This window comes from Bombyx mori, chromosome 21, assembly GCF_030269925.1.
Source record: "Bombyx mori chromosome 21, ASM3026992v2".
Lineage (NCBI taxonomy): Eukaryota > Metazoa > Arthropoda > Insecta > Lepidoptera > Bombycidae > Bombyx > Bombyx mori.
The window spans coordinates 8,060,694-8,086,374 of NC_085127.1; the positions used below are offsets into that span (position 1 = coordinate 8,060,694).

The 25,681-nt window shown below is 41.9% G+C and overlaps 1 protein-coding gene across 1 annotated transcript in view; it reads left to right on the forward strand.

The window, feature by feature from the left end:
- The window catches only part of LOC101741259 (uncharacterized), a 43,216-nt gene extending 40,908 nt beyond the window's left edge, over nt 1-2,308 (forward strand). The window contains exons 7-8 of the mRNA XM_004929707.5: nt 259-362; nt 668-2,308. Of these exons, the coding sequence (XP_004929764.3) occupies nt 259-362; nt 668-780 (217 nt within the window). The 3' untranslated portion in view covers nt 781-2,308. The remainder of the gene's footprint in view (nt 1-258; nt 363-667) is intronic.
- Nucleotides 2,309-25,681: the final 23,373 nt, after the last annotated feature.

Below are 25,681 nucleotides of genomic sequence, written 5' to 3' on the forward strand. Positions count from 1 at the left end.
TTGCTATGTATTTTATATTACTGACGAACAACACTAAGGGTTTTGGTTTGAGTAATGGACCATTTTTTTATTATTTTTTTATTTTAGACCTTGTGTCTAAAAAGGGCTTTTGGTTCATTTCTCTATCTACGCTGAGAAAACAGTTAAAAAACTCAAAGATTTATCTTATAAAACCTTAGAATGTTCCATAAATATCTTTAAATCCAAAATAGAGATTATGAAATATTTATTCGTATATAAACGTATTGTAATTTTTAGTGCCACAATAAGTGTAACGTCGGCATCACAAAATGACAGTGGAACCTACACATGCCTTCTACTCAATCATTCTCAAGTCACCATTAACGTTCACGTATTGATTGGTAAGCAGTTATTTTATATAAAGAGATACTTTTAATTCTACTAAATATATGATCTTGGCAATTACTTTTTTTAATTCATCGAATTGTTATATATTTATTACAAATATAAGCAACTGTATAACATTTAAGTGGAGAAGTACCTTAAGTAGATTTATAAATTTAGTTAACAATTTACTACGATAAATCAACAACTTTAGGCATAACATAGATAGTTGGGTCCACTATTAGTACGAGTAGGTACAATGGAATTTTCTAAATACATTGGAAAATTTGTGTAAAATTAACAATACACGTATCTTTGTCAGGCGAGAACCAAGCTGCTGTACATCATGACACGTGGAACAAAGGAACTTTGTTTTGGCATTCGCAAGAGTTTTACCTATTTGTTCTATCAAATTTACTTGTGCTATATCTTTAAATTTTGAAAATAATTGTTAAAATTACAGTTAATTCTCGATCTTCTTTATGCTTTATTGTTCAGAATAAATTATAATCTAATTGGTTGCTTTTGTTTAAGTATGAACTTCTAAATTCAACTAAATCAAAAATTAACAAAATTTAAGTAACAATATTTTTTGTAGACTAGTGATTACATGAATGACCATGAAAGTTAGGATAAAATTATAACGAATTAATTAATAATCTGTACTGTTGAATAGCTTAATATTTTCTATCGCAAGTACGAGTATAATAAACCTACATACGTATTATACATATTTGTTGAACATTTTTTCAATTAAATTTTAGTTTAATGGATTAGGCTTTATTTTAGTTAAGTTTAATTTTAATATAGAACCTTACGCATCATCAATATGTATTAAAAGTAAATAAAAAACGTTAAAAAATTACGTAAATTACAATAACAGCAGCCTTTATAACGAAATTAAGCATAAAGATTTTGATCAAGACAAATATTTTAATTTGATCAATTATTATTTTTGTATTCGGTGTATATAATTTATCTTTTGTAAAATAATTTAAGCAGAATGTCTGAATCTCTATGCCAAAACCGCATACGTACACGAAGTGTATTTTAGCTTTAAGTGTAAAGTTTACCAAAATTTTATTGAAATATATTATTTAATTTTAATAAGGTAGAATGTACATATTGCATAATATGACAAAAAATATTAAATGTTTCAATATCTTTGTGTCACTACTCAACTATTGCGTATTTAACCAAAAAATTGATATGAATATTAAATTGTACAGTTTAGTAAATAGTTTCTGTGGAAGCTACACCACGAATGTTTGTTACAATGTTATGGCATAGCCGGCCCCTAAAATAATTTATTTTACTCTTTATCAATTAAAAATAATTGGAATACCAGAACTCAGTGCAATTGATAATTAACTTAAAGTTTTGGTTTAATTTTTTTAAGTTTCTATTAAGTGGTTGCTTCTATGAATTGTATGAAAACTGCAGTTCCCTACTCTTCTAGGTAATTATTAATTACATTTTTTTTTTGTATTTTATAATTACTGCTGGGCTTTTTAATGCATAAGTAATGATCATAAGATACAATATTACTTTTAAAAACATAAAAGATTGGTATTGATTCTCATAAAAATATATCGATGTGGAGCTATGAAATAAAGTAATTGGGAAATTGAAAGGTGAATTGCGTTTTGTCCGACATTTTGAAACTTTCGAGTTAGATGATTATTATTTTCGATATTATTGATTTTATTATTCTTATTACGGGGTAATAAAAACCATACTAGATAATATTAATATTTATCTGACTGATTCAAAAGATTATTTTTATTTACCTTACACTATTTTCCCCTTACTTTATATGATATTAACCCAAACCATATTAATTGATAAAGAGTAAATTAAATTTTATGAAACATTTTTATTTCGTTACCATTTTATCTGTAAACAGAGAAAGACTAAGTTATAATCATTATAAGACTATTAATAAAGTTTAGTGTAATAAAGATTTTTTTGTTTTATTTATTCATAAAAAATACTTCATAACAAACAAGTAATAAAATATCATTAAATTGTGCATATTTCACAGGTATATAAAAATCAACAAAGTAATAAATTGATCGACGATAATTTTTTGAATATTCAATTAACATTCATTCATGAGGGACAATGCATGTGAGTCAATTTATGATTTTATTAGTAGACTAGCTGACCCGGCAGACTTCGTAGTGCCTCAATCGATAAATAAAAGACCTAAACTTTTGTATAAAATAAACTTGAAACAAACAAAATGAATCCGTCCGACGGGGGACACATCAAAGTGAAAACAAAAATCTTATGTTTATTTAATTCCGAGCATTTTCATATTTATCTACCTTTTAAACCTTCTCTGGACTTCCACAAATAATTCAAGACCAAAATTAGCCAAATCGGTCCAGCCGTTCTCGAGTTTTAGCGAGACTAACGAACAGCAATTCATTTTTATATATATAGATTGTGCATATATATGAATAATATGATTAATGTTATATTATTCCCAAAAACTATAACTATTAACATACACTTTTTCAACAGTCTCTGCACTAAGTGAAGCTTGTGTCTTAGAAAAAGGTGTAGCTTAGAAAGAGCTTTTCCGATTTATCTCTATAAAAATTCTGATAAATATGTTATCTCACTACAGTGATATACCATCTTGCCTTAAAAGTTGAGATTTTGTTTTTCGTTTACTTTGTTAGCACAAAATTAGGGTCTAGTTTTCTTTAAGCCGGAACGCAAGATTATTTCCTGTTATAAATAGGCCTTCATAATTAAACTTTACCATCATTATGATAGTAAAAATTACGGGAGGAATTTCGCACTTATAGCCCGGCACCAGGGTCGCAAGTCCACTGGCATTCCTCAAATTCCTCTCTCAGGAGCAAAACGATGGACGTGGCATTGTGAATACATCGATAGCTAAGATATTCGTCTCATTTTGTACGTCGCTTGGCTCGTGACTTTTGATCAGTAGTCTGACTCTGACACACAATTTTCATATAAAATCTTCTGGTATAAAACCAAGTCGTTGAATAACTTGGTTATTTTTTTTTTCATTTAAAAAAAAAACTAAAAAAATTACAAAAGCAAACACGACAATGAAACTCTTTTTTCAAACAAAACTGTACGGTATACGATATTCTACGAATTACGTAATTGGATTCCAAAACCAAATTAACTCTTTGAAAATACTTGTCCCATGTAACATGATTACCGCGTACGGCAGACCTCAGAACATCACCTTGAAGAAGAAATGAGAAAGGGTGCCAGCGATGCAGAAAATCAATTATACAGCTGACATCTAAGGAAAATAAAGGATCCTATTTGATGTTTTAAACGGATTGTACAATTTTTAGTATTTTTGTACGATGAATGATTTTTAAGGATTTTTTTTATTGCATCACATATTTTGTCAACGAGCTTACGATTCAGCTGCTGTTCATAATGCTGAAAATCGTAATCACTTGCATTACATCACGGCTATATCACTCCTTAAACAGAATCCCTCAACTGCTTTTCAGTAGAAATAGTCAAAATGGTATTCGGTACCTGTTTGTTGTCTCAAAACAAATTGTTGCGAAAAAAATTCTAGTTATTTTTTATTGCTCTAGCAGTTGTCTCAAAACAAATTGTTGCGAAAAAAATTCTAGTTATTTTTTATTGGTTAAATGGATGGACGAGCTCACAGCCCACCTGGTGTTAAGTGGTTACCGGAACCCATAGACATCTATAACGTAGTTACCGCCACCCACCTTGAGACATGACTTTTAACAGTACAACGGCTGCCCCACCCTTCAAACCGAATCGCATTACTGCTTCACGGCCAAAATAGGCAAGGTGGTGGCACACAAGACGTCCTACCACCAGTAATTACGCAGATTATAATTTTCTGGGTTTAATTTTTATTACACGAAGTTATTCCTTCACCGTGTAAGTCAATCGTGAACATTTGTAGAGTACGTAATTCATTAGAAAAATTAGTACCCGCCTGGGATTCGAACACCGGTGCATTGCTCAACACGAATGCATTGGGCGTCTTATAACTTAGGCCACGACGACTTCAAACAACCTATTATCATACCTACTCTGGCTACTCTAGCTCCTACTAATTTTCAATGTAAATTATGTTATGATGTACAATATTCTCCATAGTCTACTAATAACACTAATTTCCTTAAAATATAAAACAACATAACATAGGTATTGTTCAGTACAACATTATCTTTTATATTCAGGAAAATAAGTATGTAATAATATATAATAATATGTATATGTGATTGTATAGGGTATATAAAAGGTGCTAAGGAACAGCAGGGATTATTTTCAAAGCAGATCACACTATCTTCAAAGGCCGACATCTTAAGAAGTAGCAATGTTTCTTCATAAAGTTGTATCCTTAGGGTAAATCTCTCGCCGATCACACGCCCGCGCCCAGGTACGTTTGTAGAGGACTTAACACTAACGGCCTCACATAAAAAAGGTCACCTTACTCACATCCGTGCGATATCGAAAGGACCTTTCGGCTTTCGCTTTTATTCCTATCAATAAAATACGACTTATGATGGAGTTGATGACCTTTATAAGTTTTGTATTTATTTACAAACGGAAATATTATTTCCTTTTAAAGTTTAAATAAGTTTTCTTTTTTTCTTTTACTTATTGCCTAAGCAAACGAGCATCCGGTCCACCTGATGATGAGCGGCTACCGGTGTTCATGGAAGTCAGCAATGCCAGGGACACAGCCAAATGGGATAATCAAGGCTAAAAGTTACTTTATTAAGCAGATTACATTAACATTGACAAGTCTTTTGTTTTGGATTTTATATCAGTTGACAAGATCATATATGTCCGATTATAATCAGAGCCCGTGAATGGCTCTTATCTTAAGACTCTTAACATCGCTATAAACTCTACGGGAAATCAAAAATAATAATTTGAAACAATTCCGTCGTTTATTTGGCTTTTAAGCCTTCCAAAAATCTATCATCATATTATGACTAACAAAAACATAGGCACTCATAATAATGTAATATTTCTTTACGGTAATCTGTAAAGAAAATGATATATGTATTCCCTATGCTGGTATCATTAGCTAGCAAGAACCGTGCTTCGCAGAATCTAACTTCGTATAGGAAACGCGATCCACTGAGAAGATCCGGCGAGAAACTCAGTGAGCTAGATACATATAATACAATACTGTTTGGCTATATAACAAATTCGGTGACGTATCTATGTACTACAACTAGCGTAGACATGTCCGCCTACTCATGATCTACGTATATAACGTAGCACGAATGCTACGCCTACACGTTTCTTAGAGAAGTTACTTGCTCAGTTCGATATTAATTAACCACAGCTCTCAAATTAAACCACTGATTAAGACTTATCAATGATCAATCATTTGATTCGTAAATTCGTGAAGAATATAAAATGACAATGAACAAGTTTTTTTGTATGGAATAAGACAAGAATTAAATACCGCTGAAACATTAAGTACATTTTTTTGCTTGAATATAGGTTTTTTTTTATTGCTTAGATGGGTCGACGAGCTCACAGCCCATCTGGTGTTAAGTGGTTACTGGACCCCATAGACATCTACAACGTAAATGCGCCACCCACCTTGAGATATAAATTCTAAGATCTCAGTATAGTGACAACGACCCTTCAAACCGAAATGCATTACTGCTTCACGGCAGAAATAGGTAGGGCGGTGGTACCTACCCTTGCGGACTCACAAGCACACAAAGCAAACATGCATTCCGATTAGAAGCTTGAGACAACCGTTACCCTATACACTTGAGAATTAGACTTTGTGTCTATAGATGAGTGTCGCTATTTCCGTTATATAATATTATCTATAGGCTCCGGTAGCCACTCAATACTAGGTGGCTCGTTCATGTAATATAAAAGGTCAACTGGATTAAGATCCAGACGGCTTGTATGAATTTAAATAGATTTATTAAATAGATAAGTTCACAATGTACTATAATAAAATTGAGGTCACACGGACCCAAGATCATGCCTTGTTATATATCAGTCGAAGTAAAAATACTGACGAATTTTAAATATTCAAATACCTAACTACAGCGTATTATATAAATGACCCCAATTTAAATGAAAAGATCCGTAACTAGAGCGGCCGCAATGTCCTTTAACTTTTTTATATACTTCCCGGATCGCCGACTAATCAGCCTGGGAGCGAACTCTTTTTAAGCCATCCTTTGATGTGCGAAAGTCGATAATGTAATATCACTTCCCTAAGATAAGTCCTTAGAGTTTTCAAAGAACTCCAGTATTTCACCAACTTGTTAGAAGTTGATAGAGAAAGTAAGGTTACTTATAAATGCAAGTGTAAATCAAGATTTTTATGCCAGATCAAAGACTTTCGTTTCACGGGCTCTTCAGTAAAAATTAACACTAATTTCTTCTGTAATATCTGAGTACTAAATTCATGCTTGTTTCTAAAAACTGCAATCTCTGAATAAACACAAGATGTCATGATATTTTCATTCCTTTAAGCTTTGAATGTCCATTTAGTGGGATCATAATATTTTCATTTCATGAGAGCATTAAGAGTACTAACTGGAGCATAAGAAAATACAACTACATTTTTCCTCGTGGAAGCACGAATGTTTGCGTGGGAAAATTGAATAGACAGAATATTATTCTCGAACCAGTCAACAAAGACATTTGAAACATTTTAAGCGTTCACAATTTTTGAAATCGGTACACACGTTGAGTATTTGTGTAAACAAAACAAGTCATAATTTATTATTAACGTGAAAAGACCGAGCATTTGCGCATTACATTACAGATTAACGAAACGGCTCAGTTTATTTTGTAATACCCGTAATAAATAGGACTCCAACCCTGCCTTTGGCAATAAAAATGGACTGTAAGCAAAAATCGCTTACAAGCCATAAATTTTCTTTATTGCACACAGGTAGTTATTGTCCGTAGCGAATACTAAAATGAAAAGATGCTTCGCGTAATCGTTCACGTTCTAAAACACTGACTTGCAACAGCCCAACTATAACAATATATATATTAATACGTGAAGCAAAACCTTTGTACCCCTTTTTACGAAAATTGCGCGGACGGAGGAGTATAAAATTTCTCACACTTATAGAGAATATAGAGAAGGAGTGCACAATGTTAATATTTTTTTTAAGTTATGCCTAAAAAATACATTAAATCAATAAAAAAACATTACACACACACTACCATGTATTTGACGCACACACGCATTCATACTATTTGTTTATTGTCAAGCTTTTCTTTGCAGTCTGTCAGTTATAGTCTGTCAAATTGAGAATAGATTAAATAGGCTTCATACTTCAATGATTAAATATTGTTTTCTCTTTATTAATATTTGTCTAAAGTATAGCTTTGACGAAATCTGTGATTAAAGGAGTATTTAATAGTCTTTGACAATAGAATCAAAATAGTGTACAAACTTATAATTTCCATTAGTTAATGTCGAATTTTGAATACCAGGGGACCACTAGTTACAATGGAGTGCGACCTCAAAAATATCGGCGTCAAGAACTGGAAGGAGAAAGCCCTGAACAAAGCAGTCTGGAGAGACATACTGGACCAGGCTAAGGCCCACCTTGGGCTGTAAGGCCTAAGATGATGATGATGATGACTAGTAACAATAAATAAAAATACGTTCTAAAAACAAAACAGAAATTGTCAATTTGCATTTGTGTTGAACTCCACACCGTCAATTTATTCTACAAAAAATGTGATAATAAATCGTATTGAGACAAACTTAGGATAATATCATAGAAGGTTGTATCTTAAATAAAGAGGAAAACGCAGGTCGTTATCGTGAAGCCTTCCACATGCGTACGTGATAAGAAAAATAAAAGAGATAGTTTCCTGTTCAATTTTGTCGGTACGGTTTTTTATAGGTCGGTGTTTTTTTAGACCTCCTCCATAAGATCTTATAAAAGTAAATATAAATATACAGTAAAATTACTTAGTGACCGTGCTCAATCATAATCCACGTATAAGAAACAATATTCGTTTTATATTTTGCATCGCTCGTAAAATGAGAAACATGATTGAATCCCATTTATTCTTGATTGAAATCAAAGATATACTGCGTAAAATAATAATATTGTTGAGCTTAACCAATGTATGCGATTGATTTTCTTATGATACATAAAACAAAATATTAGTTTTTATAACGATTATTCTTAAACATGCAATATCGACGTAAGCTCATTAGTATATCATACATGAAATATTTTTATATTTTTATATTATTTAAAATGAGTTTAAAATTCAAAATGATTTTTTAAACCAAAATGTCATGGAAGCATGAATGCATACAAAATAATAAATGAAATAACTCTACCACCGATTGTAAGAGTTGTACATTTACCAAATTGTTCAAGCCTTTTCAACTGTAGTGATTGTGGTGATTGCGATATCTACGAACCCAGAGCATAATTAAATTTATCGTCAAGAGCAATAAAAAAGAAATACATTCTTTACCGAGCAACAAAAATTTTAACTGTCTAATCAGGATACACTCAAATGAAATACGCACTCGCTCTTTCGTTGCTGTTTTAGCATGTAACAATCATTTTACAATAACGCTCCCAGCATTTAGATTTTGAATGAATATAGGAAAAAAAAGAATACAAAAATATGAAATGCTTAATCACTGTTACTATTATCGAAACAGTAGTATTCGATAATTCAGTGCTCATTTACAGGACTGTTAATCACTGGGTGACGCATTACTGCCAGGATTTAGTCGATCGCTGAATATTTATCAACCTCTGTTACTTATCTCATGAATAATCAACAGTTTCAGTAATGTAGGTAAGCCTTTTGTTATATTCTAGAACAATGACATATAGGTAGATTTTTAATTAAGTCAGCAAATAAAAATTGAATTTTGAATTGTTATTGTTTATTTATTTTCTTATATTCCTTATCTCAAGACCATCCCTTGTCGACGTCGCCCTAAGCACGTCATTATGGATCCTCCCTATCCATTAACGCCGCTTTTAAGTACCACAAGCACCGGTCACCGTGCTCATTGAACTCGTCGCTTGCGACGAAGGGCTCGACGAGTGAATTAACCCCCATAGACACAGCCCACTGAGTTTCTCGCCGGATTTTCTCAGTGGGTCGCATTTCCGATCCGGTTTTAGATTCTGCGAAGCACTGCTCTTGCTAGGGCCAGTGTTAGCAGCACTCTCGGTTTGAGCCCCATGAGCTCTCCTAAACGTCAAGGAGAAGCTGAAATAGCCTCTCAAGGCTAATACAATATATCAACATAGATAATAAAAAAAGAAAAAAAAACACTATCCCTAAAAATAGCTGTTTTACCCAAACTATGCTTAACGAAGTAAAACGTTATCTAAACACCCGTAACATTACCCTCATATCGTAGTAGTTACGGACTGACCTACTTACACCCGTAGTAACAGCGCAGGATCACACGAACTAAAACCTAGATACAATGTCCTGTCTAAAATATGATCTATTCGAAACATTTTTAGGGTTGATACTTTTTTATTACAATATAAATTGCCTCCACGGGTATGTCTCTCTGCATCTTTCTGCTTCGCTTGAGATGGAGCCAAAAGCTCTTGGTCCGAAGTTGAGCTTCTGCCGCGATGCCCTCATGCATTCCGGTTTGACCCATAAACACAGCCCACTGAGTTTCTCGCCGGACCTCCTCAGTAGGTCGCGATTCCGATCCGGTGATAGATTCCGCGAAGTGATGCTTTTGTTCGGGCTGGTGTTAGCAAATTCTTTCAGGATGAGCCCGTGAGCTCACCTACCCATCCACGAGAAGCTGGAATAGCCTCTTAGCTACCAGTGAATAGGTAGGAAAAAATCCGGCTGAAACCGTAGGATAGCCGTTATGTGTTACAATTAAGTCTTCAACGTCATAATTTTGTGATCTTATGAATATGATCAATGAATGAACGTCAATACTATTAAAGTAATATTAAATTTAAATAAAAAAAGGACGTGTGGGAAAACATTTACTGTCACATTCACACCGAGAGAGAGATAGGCAGACTTTTCATGATGCGCATGCAGTACGATATCACACCACGCGCTTATTCACAAGCGCTACACAAGCGCAACGTGTGAATGTGTTGAATGCGAGCTACATGGTAGGCGGAGTGGGAGGTGTTAGGTTTTATTTTCGTTACGGAATTTCTTGATTCGGTCGCCGCGGTCAAAACCCGCGATAAAACCTATGCAATAGCTTAAAAACTTAAAGATCTGCAGTCGAATTGAGTTTTTTTTTTCAGGAAAAAATTCGGCAGCTCTTCATTTCCTATTTCGATTCATAATTTAGTGCAAAGAGGATCCCGATCTCGATAAAGGTGAGGTAATGATACAATTTAACTGGCAAATAAAGATGTTACCCGTTCGGCGAGCTATTTCCCTTTCAGAAGCACTCTACAGAGATAATCGAAATTGAAAGGGCCGACAAAATAATTAAATTTAATCGATTCCTCTCCATCTGATTGGAGGTTCGCGAACGTGACACGAATACAGAGATCAATTTTCAACGATATCACATTACAAAAGAACCATCTTTTGTTCAACTTGATAATAATATCATGCAAGAATGAACTTGAATCCACAAAGTCAGATCCCGGCGTCGACAATCGTATTATGTTTGCAATGTCTTGATCGTCTTCAAGTAGGTAAGTAGAAACTGCTTACTTATTTAAATTTAGAAGATAAGATCTTCTCAAAGAACGAACAACTGCTGAAAATGTTTTATTCCTGAGTAACCATCTCACCGTTGTAATTCCATTATAGTTGATTAGCACATCGTAATGGTCTTTTAAATATTTGTAACTGTGCAGTATTCAATAATTTAGCTTAATTGATTTATACTGAACAGAGTTAAGATTTAAGATCACAAATTCAAATGCAAATGCACAAATAATTATCATGCAATTCTTCTCGGATAAATTTATTATTTGTGTTCGTGGTTTGTGATTGGTCTTCTTGAAAATCACGTGACAATCTGCGATCGATTTTGTGATAAAGTTGTGTGGGCTTTATTTTCACTTTTTTCGTCATGCCAATAACATTAACTCTCTTGAGCATAACGAAGTTTTTCATTACCATGATTTTTCCTAGTTCAATAGCTGAACTAAGAAATTACCGTAACAGAATTCAAATGTACAGTCATGTGTACACTATCAGTTTCATTTAATTTTGAATATGTTATTATGTAAATTTAAACAAATGTTAGTCACAAGTTGAAATGTCCAATCAACAGAAAGAGTAAAAAAAGAAATACAATCACTGGCGGAAACTTACATCTAAGGATAGCCTTTATTACGAATTAAGTATTTTATTAACAATAAATTAACAGCATATAATATTATTAAAGGAAATATTAAGATTATTTCATTATGATTAATAGCATTATACCATAATCATCATATATTCGAAAACATAAAATATTCAGAAGTCAGATAAACACAAAACTTTCTTAACGTATTCAGTAGGAAATTCTACACTTTATCAAGTCTCAAAAGAAAGTGCCCTTATTTCTTCGTCGAAGTTTAGTTCATTCGACATTCATGGAGCATAGGGATCTAAATAGTTTTACTTGAAACATTTTCGTGGACACCGAAGGTTTTTGTTGATTGAATATAGTTTGGGTGTTTTTGCAAAATTTGTTTCCACAATTTGGCGAAGTTTGCCGTCATTTTGAGATTCGACGTTTAAGTCATAATCGTTTAGTTTAACGGCTATGCGTCAAACTGAAACGCATACTACTTATGCATACTTCACGGCAAAAAGAGGAAGGATGATACTATCTACCCATAATATACCCTACTACCAACTATTAACCAACATGACTGTCATCCTTCTTAGGTGACAAGGTTGTAATGATTAGCCAGTACCATAAACTGGCCAAATAAACAAATAAGCAGTTTTTATATACCTTTCGCACAGCAGCCCTACTAAGTTACTTATTACTTTTGTTTTTTTTTTAAATTTAGATGTATTAACTTTATTTATTATAAAAAAAGAACATAATATTCCTAACCTAAAAGTACATACCCGCCGCCGCCGAGCAGGGGGTCGGGACCGGGGTCGTATCGGTGACCTGGCCCCCTAAGAGCCAGGGCTCCCACCCGTTTTGTGCGGGGAGAGACCCAGACGTGGGGTAGCGTGCTTTGCACGCTCACCCGCAGTAGAAAGCCAGGTGATGGTAGACCGCGTTCCCCCGACCGCTATGGGGAAGGTGTAACGCGGCGCCATCAAGGCGGGCTCTCGGCCCGCTGAACGAGGGAACCGGTGGTCGTGTCGCTGGCGGCCGCCGGTCTGGCGTCCGTGGGACGGTGGGATGGATGTAATGTGCTCTGCGTCAACCCTGTCCCGCCGTCTCAGTAGCCCCGACTGGGCTCCGGCCCGGTCCGAGTTAGGGCGCCGGTTGTGAGCGGCAGGAATTTTTAGTGAGGTTCAACTCCCACATACCCCACCTGCCGCGCAGGTGGGGATCCGGCGATTTTCTCCTGTGGAAAAAAAAAAACCTAAAAGTACATGTTATTATCCGCAACATGCTTTGTCTTACAGAACAGTTACTTATTATATGTGTACTTCTAATGATAATGATACAGTCGAGCTCGTCTGATAATTTATCCAATTAGTAACATAACTGTTAATGAAAATTAATAAAATCCCAAGGAGTTTATTCTAAATTATAACTTTAGTTTTATCTATAATTTGAAAGTTTTGGCAGATAGATATTTATACACATTTAAATAGACAGAAATTGAAATACAGTTTCTTAAAAATAGTGGCGCAAACAATCTTGCTAATTTGATATAATATGTTAATATTACGCAGAATATATGACAAGGTCTTTGTAATAGCATCTTTTATATTTTCGTACTTTTCTCTTATTTCAGGAAGCTTTTCAAAAATGATCTTTTTTGTAAATCAACGTTGACATTGGTATTAAAGTTATTGTCAGTAAACAATATTACTTTATTTCATAACCTAAAAACTATAACATGTAATTTTTACCACAACCCCAGGCTCCTTGTATGTCATTAATAATTCTACTATTGCATCCCGAGCCTCTACTCAGAACAACCCTTCAAATTTGAACCACGCATAGCTCCCCACGCGCAAAAGGCAAATTGAGGTCTTCATAAATACTCGCATAGATAAGCTGCAGTTAGATTTACTGTTATTGTATCATAAACTATGCATATCTATGCGTTTTCTATTAGATGATTTTCATTCGCCTCGGAAATAATTAATGAACTTGTTGAAGGTACGTTTTTACCGACAAAAAATGTTACCAGCCTCGGAATTCCAGTAACGACATTCGCAAAATTCACTCGATTACACCAGATACCAAAGACTCGCAGCAACTATTAACTGTAATTAAATTGAGGCAAAGAATTGTGATCTACAATGACGTTCCTTTTTTGCGATGGAAGCGCGAATACGTCCAATTTACATAGTAGAAATTAAATTTATGTTCTCAATGACAAAGTATAATTTTGTCCAAATGAAGTACGGTCTCTTTGACCTGAGGTAGTTAATTAACGAAAACACCGCTGTCGGGTTTGTTCTTTGGGGAATAACAAATTCGCTATATTCTTGTATCCAACGATACGTTAAGTCGCATTAAAAAAAAACTAATTCAATTATGATACAATGGTACTGTGTTAGAAAGCCACATGACATTTTTCATGTTTTCACTACAAAACTGAAGGCGTGAATTATTCAAACTTGCTTCAATGTTTTATTATTATTGTTGAAAGAGAATCCGATTCATCAATCGTCATATTTTTATTGCTGTTGATTTATTCAAATCAGTATTAATGTATGCTCTTCAGAAAATACCAGCTTTTGTATATGCAATTATTTCATTTATTAGAGAACTCTTTAAGCCTGCTCTTATCTGAATGAGGATCGAAGTTCCAGTATATTTTTATTGAACTACATAAAATATATTGTGGCGGTCCACATTCTAGGGTTCAGTTGATCGCTCTGTTAACATTATTTGTATTATTTACATAGTTATATAGCTCACGACGCACTTAGTGCTATGTAGTTAACGGAGCTTATCACTAATCTTATCACTACAGGAATTCCACTGTCCGCTCTTCCACTTAACACCATGTGTTAAGCTGTGGGATCTTTCACCCATCTATGAAATAAGAAAATAAAAAAAGTAATCAAATTCGCAAACAATATAATTTACCTAATAGGGCATCTTGAGAGTAGTCGAGTGGTGGCCACCACTCGACTATTTCTGTCGTGAAGCAGTAATGCGTTTCGGTTTGATGAGTGGGGTAGTCGTTGACTTATCAAAACTGTTACTTGTTAGCTTGTGTTGGTGGAAGCATTTACGTTAATGCTATCTATCTATATATCGATGGGCTCAGGTAACCACTTAACACCAGAGCGACCGTTAGCTCGTCCACCCATCTAACCAAAAAAAACTAAATTTAATAATAATAAATAAATAAATAATTAAATAAATAAGTGTATTTTAGAAAAATATATATATTAAAAGAACTTGAAATTTGTTGAACAAATAATAAAATTAGTTTAACAAGTTATCCTAGTTTTCATAAGTTAAGTCTGTAGAGCAGTAAAGTACCACCTACTATGAAGAGCCAATTTTAGCTAAAGGATAATAAATTCATTAATGTCGGGGAAAACTGCAATTAGCCCGCAGATAAGAGCGCTGAAATAATGAAAATATTTGCAGGGCTAATTATTTTTTAAATTAAGTTTTCAATCATAACGTCTCGCCTTGTGTGAATTGGATTACAGCTATAATAAAGCCTTTGCTAAAATGAAACGTGCAGGTGGTTCCTGAGGAACGTGGATCTCCACGACGATCTGGAGCTCGACTCTGTCAGTAAGTATCTACAGTCGGCATCATTGCGCAATTTCGAGAAGGCGGCACGACATGAGAACCCTCTTGTCGTGGCCGCTAGAAACTACATACCCGATCCTGTAGGCCGAACGGTAAACAGTCGACGTCGCCCAAAGCACGTCATTACGGATCCTCCTAATCCATTAACGGTGCTTTTAGGCACCACAAGCACCGGTCACCATCTTTGCCGAACCTGTCGCTTACGACGAAGGGCTCGACGAGCGAATTAACCCATAGACACAGCCCACTGAGTTTCTTGCTGGATCTTCTCAGTGGGTCGCGTTTCCGATCCGGTGGTAGATTCTGCGAAGCACTGCTCTTGCTAGGGTCAGTGTTAGCAACACACTTCATTCTCGCTCACGACTCGGTCGTGCGCGGACGTGCTTTCCGATCCGTGGCCCGCTTGCGAGCTGCGTCTCTGAACTCACAGTTGTGCTCGACAGTGTAGTGACCGTGAATACATCGTGCTTACAATTCAGTAGTGCGGACGTGCCGATCCGTTGGTCGCTTGCGATTTGCGTCTCGGAGTCCATTTTTGTGCGCTAAAGTGTTGTAACCGCGAACCCACCCTTTACCAACTGCCTTTTTCAAGGCAAAACCAATCGCTACGATCAGGCTTCCTGTGGCACTCACAGGCTAGCGATTTCCTAACCTTTCCCAAAACAACAGTCTTTTTCAAGACTAGACCCCCGCTCGCGATTCTGCCTGCTGTAGCACTATACAGCCCGAGCGGGTTCCTTTCCTTTTCCCCGCCGATTGCCGTTTTCACGGCATAGGCATTCCCCCCCCCTGCTCCTTGCTGTCCTGCAGCACAGGGGGGTTACAAATCCTATCCGGGGCCTCGCCTTTCGGCGAGTTCAACAAAAGTCCCGGGGCCGCCCCCCCCGGGCAAGAAGACCGAAAATGCAGCATGAAGAAAGTGTCAGTGAAAGTGCTAGTGACATTGTCGGGTTCCTCCGGGATAGGTACCCGTCAATTAGGGCCGAGTACTTAGCGTATAGGGCCTCCCGTGGCAATCCCTCCCCCCCCGCGTCCGTCGCCGCGTATTTCAACCGTGCCTCGGAGGCACGCCGCGCGCCCCCCGCCGCCGCGTTAAGTTCGAGCGCACGTTCCAACGATGCGACTCACGAAGCGCCTAGCGCTACCCCCACCCCCGCGCCCGCGTCGGTTACGTCATCACGCGCTACGTCCGCCGCGACCTCGATCATTTCAAGTTCAGGCTCCGATACCGAATCGGAGATGGATTTCGAATCCGCGTCAAGCCCTCAGCCTGGAACTTCGGATGGGTTCCAAACCGTAACGCGCGGTAAAAAGCGTACTCGCGCCGTGGAGTCCCGGAGCTCCACGACGAAGCAGACAAAATCCGCGACCGCCTCCCGCCCGCAGGTAGTCGTGACACCGGAGTCGGACTCCGCTCGCCGCGTAACCCCGCCGCCGCGTCCCAAGCCCGCGCCCGCTCCTAAAGCAGCTGCCCCGCCCCCGCTGATTCTCCAGGAAAAAACTGCGTGGAACCGCGTTTCCCAGGCCCTTCAGGCAAATAAAATTAATTATACCCATGCGCGTAACGTCGCGCATGGGATTCAGATAAAGGTCGCAACGCCGGGCGACCATAGGGCCCTCTCAGCATACCTCCGAAAGGAGAACATAGGTTTCCACACCTATGCTCTTCAGGAGGACCGAGAGCTCCGCGTAGTGATACGCGGAGTCCCTAAAGAACTCGACATCAACTACATAAAGGAGGATCTGATCGCTCAGGCCCTCCCGATAGTTAGTGTGCACCGGATGCACAGCGGGCGGGGCAAACAGCCCTATAATATGATACTCGTGGCGTTAGAACCCACCCCGGAGGCCAAAAAGAAGATCGCATGTCTCACGACAATTTGCGGCCTATCCGGGATCTCAATCGAAGCCCCCCACAAGCGTGGCACTCCCGGGCAGTGCTACAGATGTCAGCTTTACGGCCACTCGGCTCGTAATTGCCACGCGCGCCCCCGCTGCGTAAAGTGCCTCGGCGACCACGCCACACTAGATTGCTCGCGTGTTAGGGAAACCGCGACCGAACCCCCAAGCTGTGTCCTATGCCTTAAGCAAGGGCACCCCGCGAACTACCGTGGATGTCCTAGGGCTCCGCGCAAGCGTTCAACCCTCCCAGCTCCGCGAACCGTCGGCCCAAAGACTTCGGCACCCTCAGTGCCGAAACCTGCCTTCGTGCCGGCTGCAGTTCCCACGGTTTCAGCGTGGAAAAAGCCGCTGCCGTATACGAAGGCGGGAACGCAAACCGCACCCCCGCCCCCGCTCGCGACACGCCCCGCGCCTCAGCCCCTGCTCGCACCTCGCCCCGCGCCCGCGTTCCGTCCCCCGCAACCCTCTGCCGCCAACGACTTCGCGCTCGTGCGCGACTTCGTCACCGCGGTGAACTTCGACCGTCTGCGATCGTTCGCTGACGCTATCCGTAGGTCGACAACCCCCGAACAGCGGCTCGCGGCCGCGTTCGATCACATGGACGTTTATGAGTCCGTGTCGCGTACGTTATAAAATCTTACCGGTAATCAATGGCGCAAAAAGGTAGAGAAAAACCGTATTCCCTTACGTTAGCATTCTACAATGCTAACGGACTCGCGCGGCAACGCGATCAAATTTTCGAATTCCTCCGCGATAATCTTGTAGATATTCTATTAGTGCAGGAAACCTGTCTGAAGCCCTCGCGTCGCGACCCGAAAGTCGCGAATTACGTCATGGTTAGGAATGACAGACTCACCGCCTCCAAAGGCGGGACTGCCATTTACTATAGGCGGGCCCTGCACGTTGTCCCTCTCGATACTCCCTCGCTCTCACATATCGAGGCGTCAGTGTGCCGTATCTCGCTGACGGGACACCAGCCGATCGTCATCGCATCCGTTTATCTCCCCCCGGACAAGCCCCTTCTGAGCAGTGACATCGAGTCACTGTTCGGCATGGGAGACTCCGTCATCCTGGCAGGCGATTTAAATTGCCACCACACTAGGTGGAACTGCCATCGTACTAACGTTAACGGTAGGCGTCTCGACGCGTTTATAGACGACCTCACCTTTGAAATAGTCGGTCCCCCAACTCCAACATGTTATCCGTATAACATCGCGCTCCGTCCGAGCACTATAGACCTGGCATTGCTTAGGAACGTAACTCTGCGCTTGCGTTCCATCGAAGCAATGTCAGAGCTCGACTCAGACCACCGACCTGTCGTTATGCAGCTCGGTCGCCCCCACAACCCAGTCACTGTTACGAGGACCATGGTGGATTGGAATAAGCTGGGCACGTGCCTAGCCGACACCGCTCCGCCAATCCTCCCTTACGGCCCGGATTCGAATCTATCCCCCGAGGACACCGTCGAATCCATAAACATCATTACCGATCACATATCTTCCGCGATCATTAGATCTTCTAAAGAAGTCGATGTGGAGGACAGCTTCCACCGCATCAGACTGTCCCCCGATCTTAGGAATCTCTTAAGAGTTAGGAACGCGGCAATCCGGGCCTACGATCGTCTTCCCACGCATTCAAACCGGATTCAGATGCGTCGCCTACAACGCGAAGTCCACTCCCGCTTAAGCGACGCGCGTAACGATAATTGGCATAGTTATTTAGAACAACTCGCGCCCTCCCACCAAGCATACTGGCGACTAGCTAGGACTCTCAAATCCGGAACTACCGCTACTATGCCTCCCCTCGTACGCCCTTCAGGCCAACCACCGGCATTCGATGACGAAGACAAGGCTGAGCTGCTGGCCGATGCACTGCAAGAGCAGTGCACCACCAGCACTCAACACGCGGACCCCGAACACACCGAGTTAGTCGACAGGGAGGTCGAGCGCAGAGCTTCCCTGCCGCCCTCGGACGCGTTACCCCCCATTACCACCGACGAAGTTAGAGACGCGATCCACAACCTACAACCTAGGAAGGCACCCGGCTCCGACGGCATCCACAACCGCGCGCTTAAACTCTTGCCAGTCCAACTGATAGCAATGTTGGCTACAATTTTAAATGCCGCTATGACGCACTGCATCTTTCCCGCGGTGTGGAAAGAAGCGGACGTTATCGGTATACATAAGCCGGGCAAACCGAGAAACGAAACTTCTAGTTACCGTCCGATTAGTCTCCTCTCGACGATAGGAAAAATTTACGAACGTCTCCTTAGAAAACGCCTCTGGGATTTTGTTACCGCGAACAAAATTCTCATAGACGAACAGTTCGGATTCCGCTCAAAACACTCGTGCGTACAACAAGTGCACCGCCTCACGGAGCACATTCTGATAGGACTAAATAGGCGTAAACAAATCCCGACCGGCGCCCTCTTCTTCGACATCGCGAAGGCGTTCGACAAAGTCTGGCACAACGGTTTAATTTATAAACTGTACAACATGGGAGTGCCAGACAGACTCGTGCTCATCATACGAGACTTCTTGTCGAACCGTTCGTTTCGATATCGAGTAGAGGGAACTCGTTCTCGTCCCCGTCAACTGACCGCCGGAGTCCCGCAAGGCTCCGCGCTCTCCCCGTTATTATTTAGTTTGTATATCAATGATATACCCCGGTCTCCGGAGACCCATCTAGCGCTCTTCGCCGATGACACGGCTATCTACTACTCGTGTAGGAAGATGTCGCTGCTTCATCGGCGACTCCAGATCGCAGTAGCCACCCTGGGACAGTGGTTCCGGAAGTGGCGAATAGACATCAACCCCACGAAAAGCGCAGCGGTGCTCTTCAAAAGGGGTCGCCCTCCGAACATCACTTCGAGCATCCCACTCCGTAGTAGGCGCGCAAACACCTCCGCCGTTAGTCCCATCACTCTCTTTGGCCAGCCCATTCCGTGGGTCTCGAAGGTCAAATATCTAGGCGTCACCCTCGACAGAGGGATGACATTCCGTCCCCATATAAAAACGGTACGCGACCGCGCCGCGTTTATTCTAGGACGACTCTATCCAATGCTTTGTAGTCGAAGCAAACTGTCCCTCCGCAATAAGGTAACTCTCTACAAAACTTGCATACGCCCCGTCATGACGTATGCAAGCGTAGTGTTCGCTCACGCAGCCCGCACCCACTTGAAATCCCTTCAGGTTATTCAATCACGATTCTGCAGGATAGCCGTCGGAGCGCCTTGGTTCCTTAGGAATGTGGATCTCCACGACGACCTGGAGCTCGACTCTCTTAGTAAGTATCTACAGTCGGCATCGCTGCGCCATTTTGAGAAGGCGGCACGACATGAGAACCCTCTCATCGTAGCCGCTGGAAATTACATACCCGACCCAGTAGACCGAATGGTAAACCGTCGACGTCGCCCAAAGCACGTCATTACGGATCCTCCTGATCCATTAACGGTGCTTTTAGGCACCACAAGCACCGGTCACCGTCCTCGTCGAACCCGTCGCTTGCGACGAAGGGCTCGACGAGCGAACTAACCCATAGACACAGCCCACTGAGTTTCTCGCCGGATCTTCTCAGTGGGTCGCGTTTCCGATCCGGTGGTAGATTCTGCGAAGCACTGCTCTTGCTAGGGTCAGTGTTAGCAACTCTCCGGTTGAGCCCCGCGAGCTCACCTACTAAAGTTAGGGCGAAGCTGAAATAGCCTCTCAAGGCTATCAGCATAGGTAGGGAAAAAAAAAAAAAAAAAAAAAAAGTTAGCAACACTCCGGTTTGAGCCCCGTGAGCTCACCTACACACGTTAGGGTGAAGCTGAAATAGTCTCTCAAGGCTATCAGCATAGGTAGGAACATAAAAAAAAAACATGCAGGGAGATTCAAACTCTCGGCCCAAAATAACCTATTATTTAAATGGACAGGTTTTCGGAATTCGACAGTATTTACATCATACGAATAATGTGTGTATCCCCTGAACACCAGTTGAACGCTGAACTCAATTACCTATCAATATTGATACACCTCTGATTTATCTATTCGTCCGCCGAAAAAATTAATGATGCACAGAAATAGGCGAGGTGGTGATACCTACCCGTGCGGACTCACATGGGGTTCTACCACCAGTAATTACGCAAATTATAATTTTGCGGGTTTGATTTTTATTACACGATGTTATTCGTTCACTGTGGAAGCCGATCGTGAACATTTGTTAGGTACATATTTTATTAGAAAAATTGATACCCGCCTGCGGGATTCGAACACCGGTGCATCGCTAGATAAGAATGCACCGGACGTCTTATCCTTTAGGCCACGACGACTTCGAACTAATTCGAACTAATTCTTTAAACTAATAAACGTTCTTAGCAGGGCTTATAAATTAAAAATCGAACTTTGACTTAGATTTTCCCACTTAAAATTGGATCACGTTGTTGTTTTTATTTCCTATAATAAAACGTCAAGAACGAATGGTTCTGACGTGCGATCAGCTGCGCAAATTAATTAGCAACCTCGCTTCACTTTATTAAATGTTTTATCCTTAAAATAAACGTTTCAAATTTAAGCTTTATTTATGTGGGGTTTCAACATTAAACATGACGCAACTTATTAGAGGCGGAGGTGAATTTAATTAATTGTTTCGATCATGAAACATTTTGAGACTTGATACTTTTCAGGACATTCCTTGTTTTGTTGGTAACAAATTATTATGTACTAATCTCAAGTTATTTTTGCTAATATAATTTTATTTGCTAACCATTTTTTTGTGACCGAAAGAAATATCACTACATAGTATAAAACAAAGTCGCTTTCTCCGTCCCTATATCTCTATGTATGCTTAAATCTTTAAAACTACGCAACGGATTTTGATGCGGTTTTTTTTATAGATAGTGTGATTGAAGAGGAAGGTTTATCATTCCGATTTGAGCAACCGCCGCGCGTGGACGTGCTCATTGTTCGTTCGATCGCCCGACCTCGGTTCGTGGCACATCTGGCGTCCAAGTGTTTTGTCGGAAGTGACTACCGGTGATAATAGATCATTGTTCGTGGCACATCTGTGGCCCAAGTGTTTCTCGGAATTTGTACCTGCGCCTAATTGCAAGGCATTGCCGCCCGGGAACTGTGCAGTGGTTCTATTCACTCTAATTCTATTATATTTATTCTATTCACTAAAATTTCTAAAATTCCTAGAATTGCTTCGGCCAATTTAGTGTTACCGACGCAGGGGCCTCGCCGCAAGGCGAGCGCGTGTTTAAGTCCCGGGGCAGCCCCCCCTGGGCAGTCCGAAGAAATGGAGTTCTCTCCAACCAACACACTGCTCGCGGAATTCTTAAGCGAGAAATACCCGGCCCTCGAAACAGAATTTTTAGCTTACAAAGCTAAACGCGCCGTGAACTGTTCTGCCGTGCCCGCCGCGACCGCCGTTTCCGCCACGCCTGCCATTCCCGCGTCCCCTGCAAGCGCGCGCAAAACTCCCGCGCCGTACACCGCAGCCTCCGTCGCGCCCAGCACACCCATGTCACCCATACTCCCGCGAAAAACTCCCGCGTCTACCGCGGCAGCTTCCGTTATACCTCAGCGATCGTCTGCGGCCTCCGTCGCGTCCGCCGCTCCCGCGCCTTCCTCCTCGTCCTCCGACTCTGACTCGGATATGGAGGTTGACCTCGTTCCCGCCTCATTGACAGATGGATTCACCCTCGTGCAAAAGGGTAAGAAGCGTGCCGCGGAGTCCCGAGCTTCCGCGGCCGCTAAAATAAGCAAAGCCGCGAACGCGTCGCGCCCCCGCCCTCCGACCCCCGTCGCTCCCTGTCCCCGTGCCACGCCGTCGCCGCGCCCGGTGGCACAAACGGCCCCTCCTCCGTTAATTCTTCAAGAGAAGGCTGCTTGGGACCGTGTCTCCCTGGCCCTTAAGGCCAATAACATAAATTTTGTCAGTGCCCGTAACCTCGCGAACGGGATACAAATAAAAGTAGCAACACCCGACGACCATAGAGCCCTCTCAAGCTACCTCCGAAAGGAGCGTATAAGTTATCATACGTATACGCTCCAGGAGGAGCGTGAGCTCCGTGCAGTCATACGTGGCATCCCCAAGGAGTTAGATGCCGAGCTCGTAAAGGCCGACCTACTCGGACAAGGCCTACCCGTAAACTCCGTGCACCGCATGCACACAGGACGCGGGAGGGAGCCATACAATATGGTTCTCGTCGCCCTCCAGTCTACCCCCGAAGGTAAACAAATCTTTAACGTCCGAACGGTCTGTAGGCTTTCCGGAATCACTGTGGAAACCCCTCATAAAAAAGGCACTCCGAGCCAGTGCCACAATTGTCAGTTGTACGGGCATTCTTCCCGTAATTGTCACGCGCGCCCTCGATGCGTCAAGTGTTTGGACGATCACTCCACGACTCTTTGCACTCGCGATCAAAAAACCGCGACTGAACCACCTAGCTGCGTCCTGTGCCGAACACAGGGTCACCCCGCGAATTACCGTGGATGCCCCCGAGCCCCTAAAATAAATCGCCGCGTCGCGCGCCAAAACCGCCTCCGAGCTTCCGGCCCTGACATCAAAGCCACGGCACCCTCTGTGCCGAAGGCTAAGCCTGCCTTCGTGCCGGCGCCGGTGCCCAGCGGCTCGGCCTGGGCTAAACCGTTGCCGTACACGAACACGGCTGTAGCTCCCTCCCCCGCGATTCGTCCCGCCCCCGCGATACGTCCCTCCCCCGTGATTCGTTCCTCCCCCGCGACCAGCACTCCGACCGCGTCCGACAATCTCGCTCTAGCGATCGACTTTTTTCAGTCGATCAACTTTGAGCGTGTTAATGCTTTGGGTGACGCCATTCGCGCCGCCTCCACTGCACAACACTTCATCGCCGTTGTGCAAGAATACGCTGACGTATACGCGTCGTTAAATACGTACGTCCTCCCCTCACTCCGCCGGTAATCAATGGCGTACATAAGTAGAATAAAGCCCCTATCCGTAACGATAGGATTTTTTAACGCTTACGGTCTCGCAAATCAACGTGATCAGGTTTGTGATTTTTTGCGTGACCATCAAATTGACATCTTTTTGGTGCAGGAGACCCTGCTTAAGCCCGCGCGCCGCGACCCTAAAATCGCGAACTATAACATGGTTAGGAACGACAGGCTTACTGCTCGTGGTGGTGGTACCGTCATTTACTATAGACGAGCCCTGCACTGCGTCCCTCTCGACCCCCCCGCGCTTTCTAACATCGAAGCATCAGTATGCCGAATCTCACTGACTGGACACGCGCCGATCGTTATCGCGTCCGTCTATCTTCCACCGGATAAGATCGTTCTAAGCAGTGATATCGAGGCGCTGCTCGGCATGGGAAGCTCTGTCATTCTGGCGGGCGACCTAAATTGTAAACACGTCAGGTGGAACTCACACACCACAACCCCGAATGGCAGGCGGCTTGACGCGTTAGTCGATGATCTCGCCTTCGATATCGTCGCTCCGCTAACCCCGACTCACTACCCGCTAAATATCGCGCATCGCCCGGATATACTCGACATAGCGTTATTAAAAAACGTAACTCTGCGCTTACACTCGATCGAAGTAGTTTCAGAGTTAGATTCAGACCACCGTCCCGTCGTTATGAAGCTCGGTCGCGCTCCCGATTCCGTTCCCGTCACGAGGACTGTGGTGGATTGGCACACGCTGGGCATCAGCCTGGCTGAATCTGATCCACCATCGCTCCCGTTTAACCCGGACTCTACCCCGTCTCCTCAGGATACCGCTGAAGCCATAGACATCTTAACGTCACACATCACCTCGACATTAGATAGATCATCGAAACAAGTTGTAGCGGAGGACTTCCTTCACCGCTTCAAATTGCCCGACGATATTAGGGAACTCCTTAGAGCTAAGAACGCGTCGATCCGCGCCTACGATAGGTATCCTACCGTGGATAATCGTATTCGAATGCGTGCCCTACAACGCGACGTAAAGTCTCGCATCGCCGAAGTCCGAGATGCCAGATGGTCTGATTTCTTAGAAAGACTCGCGCCCTCCCAAAGGTCTTACTACCGCTTAGCTCGTACTCTCAAATCGGATACGGTAGTAACTATGCCCCCCCCTCGTAGGCCCCTCAGGCCGACTCGCGGCGTTCGATGATGACGAAAAAGCAGAGCTACTGGCCGATACATTGCAAACCCAGTGCACGCCCAGCACTCAATCCGTAGACCCTGTTCATGTAGAATTAGTAGACAGTGAGGTAGAACGCAGAGCCTCCTTGCCACCCTCGGATGCGTTACCACCCGTCACCCCGATGGAAGTTAAAGACTTGATCAAAGACCTACGTCCTCGCAAGGCTCCCGGTTCCGACGGTATATCTAACCGCGTTATTAAACTTCTACCCGTCCAACTCATCGTGATGTTGGCATCTATTTTCAATGCCGCTATGGCGAACTGTATCTTTCCCGCGGTGTGGAAAGAAGCGGACGTTATCGGCATACATAAGCCCGGTAAACCAAAAAATCATCCGACGAGCTACCGCCCGATTAGCCTCCTCATGTCTCT